The sequence below is a fragment of the Penaeus monodon genome, chromosome 25, assembly GCF_015228065.2.
Source record: "Penaeus monodon isolate SGIC_2016 chromosome 25, NSTDA_Pmon_1, whole genome shotgun sequence".
Lineage (NCBI taxonomy): Eukaryota > Metazoa > Arthropoda > Malacostraca > Decapoda > Penaeidae > Penaeus > Penaeus monodon.
In genome coordinates, this window is record NC_051410.1 from 10,814,573 (window position 1) to 10,819,232 (window position 4,660).

General features: G+C 36.4%; 1 protein-coding gene across 1 annotated transcript in view; it reads left to right on the forward strand.

Annotated features, from left to right (window-relative positions):
• The window catches only part of LOC119589045 (WASH complex subunit 5-like), a gene marked incomplete at its 3' end in the record, with an annotated part of 26,804 nt that overhangs the window by 8,332 nt on the left and 13,812 nt on the right, over positions 1–4,660 (forward strand). Inside the window, 10 exon segments of the mRNA XM_037937622.1 lie at positions 184–333; positions 549–651; positions 905–1,096; positions 1,268–1,488; positions 1,599–1,671; positions 1,786–2,031; positions 2,140–2,382; positions 3,416–3,526; positions 3,991–4,213; positions 4,453–4,631. Of these exon segments, the coding sequence (XP_037793550.1) occupies positions 215–333; positions 549–651; positions 905–1,096; positions 1,268–1,488; positions 1,599–1,671; positions 1,786–2,031; positions 2,140–2,382; positions 3,416–3,526; positions 3,991–4,213; positions 4,453–4,631 (1,710 nt within the window).

A 4,660-nucleotide genomic window follows, 5' to 3' on the forward strand; every position in this document is an offset into this window, starting at 1 on the left:
GCAAATACTTATTCCTGACTACACTCACATGTATATGCATGTGTAAACAAGTATGTAAGCATGTATTTATTCATAATTTCTGCAAGTACTTTTATATGTTTGAGAATGTATGAGGAAGTACATGTATTTGTAAGTATGCACTGTATATTGAAATTTATAAAGATATTTGACCATGCTTTCCAGAAAATTGTAAGATAATGAAGCAACCACAGTGATGGATTTTCTGGCCGAGAATAATGTATGCGGGCAGACCCTGCTCCGGCTCGTGGCAAGGGCAAATTCCATTATTGCAGAGTTGATGCGTTTATCTGACTATGTTCCACAAGTATTCAGGTAATTCCATTTGCTATCGTTGTGAACTTTAAATTCTTTTAGTAATATAATTATTGTTATTTCAAGTGCATTATCTAAATCATATTAAAGCTATATTTTATGCTAGAAGTTCTTTTAAAGTGATTAATCGCAGATAGTTTGGAAACCATTTCCAAATTTTCCTTCACTGTATAATGAGGATATATGATAAGCAGATCCTTTTGTTATTATTTCAGATTAGAGACTAAAGTTGAGCAACAAAAATATGGAGACATTGTTTTGGATTTCACGTATTTCAAAGCCCCTGAAGGTTTCAATAAGAAGATTGAAGAGACACCCGTAAGACCGTGATTTGTTATTTTATATCACAGCTGGTCAATATATTATGTTTTCATTGATTCTGTAATGATTTGTATTGCATGGAATTTATGCAGAAGTGATTTGTGATTATATTAAAGAAGCCCTTGAATTCTATGCTAGTATTAAAGATAAATATTCTAGATATCATAGAATTATAAAGTTCAAGTGAAATTCAATTTTGGAGATCAGAAAAACTTCCCCATATATTATCCAATTTATCACTGAATTGCAGGTGTTAGCTGACATAGATGATGAAATCCGTGAGAATCAGAGCTCCATTATTGAGAGAATATATGCAGCATTTGAGAGTATTCATCGGTATGTCACAGACCTTAACAGCTTTTTGCAAGACCTCAATGAAGGGACATTCATACAGAGAACTCTGGAGAATGTTTTCACAAATGAAGATGGAAAACAGCTTATGGTACGTCGGAAAAAAATGTTAGAGGCTTAATGACCAAAGCATGTATCAAGTTGCTGTGTTTTACTTAGGTATATTAGTTTGAATATAGTACCCAGTGATAGGTTTGTTATGCTTTTGTTGGTGATCCTACAGAACTAATGGTAGATAAATTATACTACCCATCTTTCACAGTGCGAAGCTCTACACCTCTATGGAGTTATGCTGTTGGTGGTCGACTCACTTTTTCCGGGTGTAGTTCGAGAAAGGATCATCGTTGCCTATCATCGTTATGCAGGGCAGAAGGCCTCTAGTGATACTAACATTGATGATGTGTGCAAGTTGCTTAGGTCTACAGGATTTTCAACTTTGCCAGGTAGCAGGAGACCAAATAATTATCCTGAGGATTATTTTAGGTAAGGAGTATTAGGGATGGGGTTAACATCCACTTACTGTGTATTTTGAAATATTAGTAATTATAATTGTAATGGTTATAATGAGTCTAAAGTTTTTTTATTGCTTTCAGGAGAGTGGAGCTACCAGCAACTTACCTGAGTTTAGTCTTAGGTCATTTAAGATCAGATGATATCTATCACCAGGTTAGCTATGATAAGAGTTTTAAATGTTTGTGTTGCAGTATATATTTTTTTAATCCAAATACCAGAACCACAAGTAGTTATTTTACTTTCATGCTGTTCACTTTTCTCTTTTAGGTTCAGGCTTATCCATCCCCAGAGCACCGATCAGCAGCACTTGCAAACCAATCTTCCATGCTCTATGTCTGCCTATTCTTTACTCCAGCAACTCTCTACTCTCAGACTGCTAAAATGAGGGAGATAGTGGATAGATTTTTCCCTGATAATTGGGTCCTCAGCTACTACATGGGTATGACTGCAAACTTGATTGATTCCTGGGAACCCTATAAAGCAGCTAAGCAAGCACTGAATAATACTCTAGAGGTATGTTTTTTATAGTGGAAAATCTTAATATCTATTGAGAAATAATGCCTTACACATTTACCAATTCATTGCAATTGTTATACAAAGCAAACAATTATTTGGTTTCAGGTTTCAAATATCAAAGAACAAGCCTCCAAAGTAGGTATAAAAATGGGGAAACTCACAAAGCAAACAGACCAGCTACTCTCTGAGGGTGCCATGAGTGAAGCAAGAGTCCTGGATCATAACAATAGGATCCTCAATCTTCTGAGGGAATGTAATGTGACACTAAGATGGGCAGTGCTGCACGCTGCAACGTTGGCAAAGGCAGGCGGTGAAGGGAATAAGAGATGCAGAGCTGTTCGTGATCAAGTACGTAATGATTTTCCTTGTGCTTATAATAGTTGATTTAGGAATTCTTTTGATTGTGTCATCAGTCATGAAAGTTGAAACATATGCTATGTGGTATGCATGTGTTTGCATCTAACAAGAAGTCTCCAGTTCAACCATGACCATCAGTTTCAGAAAGGACTGTTTAGTAAATAGTTGGTTATTCCCGAGTGATTAGTTGATCACAGCAGACCATTGATCCCATGAAACTTTAGGTGATCCTCCTCAACAGGTTTGTTAGGTATGAATATATATAAAAATTATCAACTGTTAACATAACTGTGCCCTTTCAAAAGTTAGCAGTCCAGAATAAATGTCATATGCCTTAGCAGTAGATCCAATCAAATATACATTAAAAAATACCACTGTCTAAGCAAGGTCACATAATGTGCATTTGATGGTACATCACATACAATCAGCTGATTACAGCAAATCATGGAGGCTGCCACATTGAAATTACTGGTGACAGCTACAGTCTTTGAAATGTGACAAAATCATTGGTAACTGCACAAAGAAAATTACTGCATAGTAGATCAAATATTAGACCTTGTATTAATTTTATTGAATATATTTGTTTGATCCACGAAACCTATATCGATACCCCTTTACCGCTTAAAGCTCAAGTACTGTTGTTGCAATCACAAGGTTGTTCAAGATTAGGCATTGGGACAATAGCTGTGTCAAAGTCTTCATATGCAACTATGTGTATACATCTTAGATTATAATTAGTTGTTTAATGATGTGCATTGATACTGCTACAGCAAAATTCAATCAAATATCACCTGTATAGATATATATGGAGAATATAATGATTGTTTAATACTATTGTAACAAATAAAATAATGGCTTTATATATGTATAAAAAGTATACAAAGGGGGGAGAACATGACAAAATGACTTAATCAAAGAGCAGTATAAAATATTAGAGAAACATTTATTTAAGGGAAATAAAGTAGATAAAACAATATTGCAAGATATGATAACAAATAAATACCATAACCTTTTATGTTTTCAGGTTGTGAGTGATATGCAATACTCCCCCATGATGGTGTTTCACTTGATGCTGAACACAGCTACATTAGAACTTGAATTGAACACCATATACAAGAGGCTCTTTGAAGAGAAGGTAATCATAAGAAGAACTAGAACACTGATTTATATGGCATCCACACTCCAGTGAACTGGTGTGAGCAGGCTGAGGTGAAAAGTTTTGTGAGCTCAGTGTAGGTTAATGTAAAAGAAGCTAACAGTTAATTTTCCTCACTTTACTTGATTTCTCAACTCACTTCTAGCATTTACTCAGGCACAACACAAACTCTGACCCTCTTTCCCACACCTGCTAACTGTGGAAGTGGTCCAAGCTTATTCAATGAATTGGCCAAAATGGCTGCTAAACTGCCAGAAGACCATGATGAAGGCTTGGTAGTGCAGCACCACTAAGTTCCACAGGGGCACCACCTTACCCCTAGATAGTAGAGTCACAAATGGAAAACGAGATGATCTTTATGCTGTATAGTGTCAGTCACATGTGTATTTATCAGACTTGAATTTGCTTGTAAACAGTACTGACTTTTTTCTTCTTCTTAACAGTCAGTCAGATGGGATAAATACCGCAAAGAGGCCAATGAGCAAGTATTGGAGCTCTCAGAGGTATTTGCTGGGAGCAGACCTCTTGCTCGTGTAGCCAAGAATGAGCGGCTTCAGAAATGGTTCAAAGACATTGGAGAACAGATCTTGAGCCTCAGCTTGGATGAACCTGGATCATCTGGGAGGAAGATTATACAGCTTATTCAAGCACTCAAAGAAGTTAAAGGTATGAGTAGCAAAGTTAGGCTGTTATGCTACAGTTAAAACTTTATGGTATATAGTTTTCCTTGTTTTTACTTAAGTGGATTAGCTGAAAGATTTTTCATGTTCATGTACTTAGTGTAGGGCACATGCATTAGGAAGGCGACTTAAAATGTACAACAGGATCATCAACCTTGCAATTGTCAACATTTTTCAGTTATACTTGATTACTTGTTCATGTAAATATCAAAATTCTCCTGGTAGAGTTCCATGGTTTGGAATCGAGTGCTGGTGTAGTCCAAGCAGTAGGAGAGGTGGTAGGTGCCTTGCAAGCATTGGTGAGAGTTGCTGGGATCACTGAGGACAACCTGGTTACACTGTCTCTGATATCAGACTTGTCTTATGCATGGAAGTTGGTGGATGAGTATACATCAGTAATGCAGGTGAGTCTTTGATACTAGCCATGAAAACA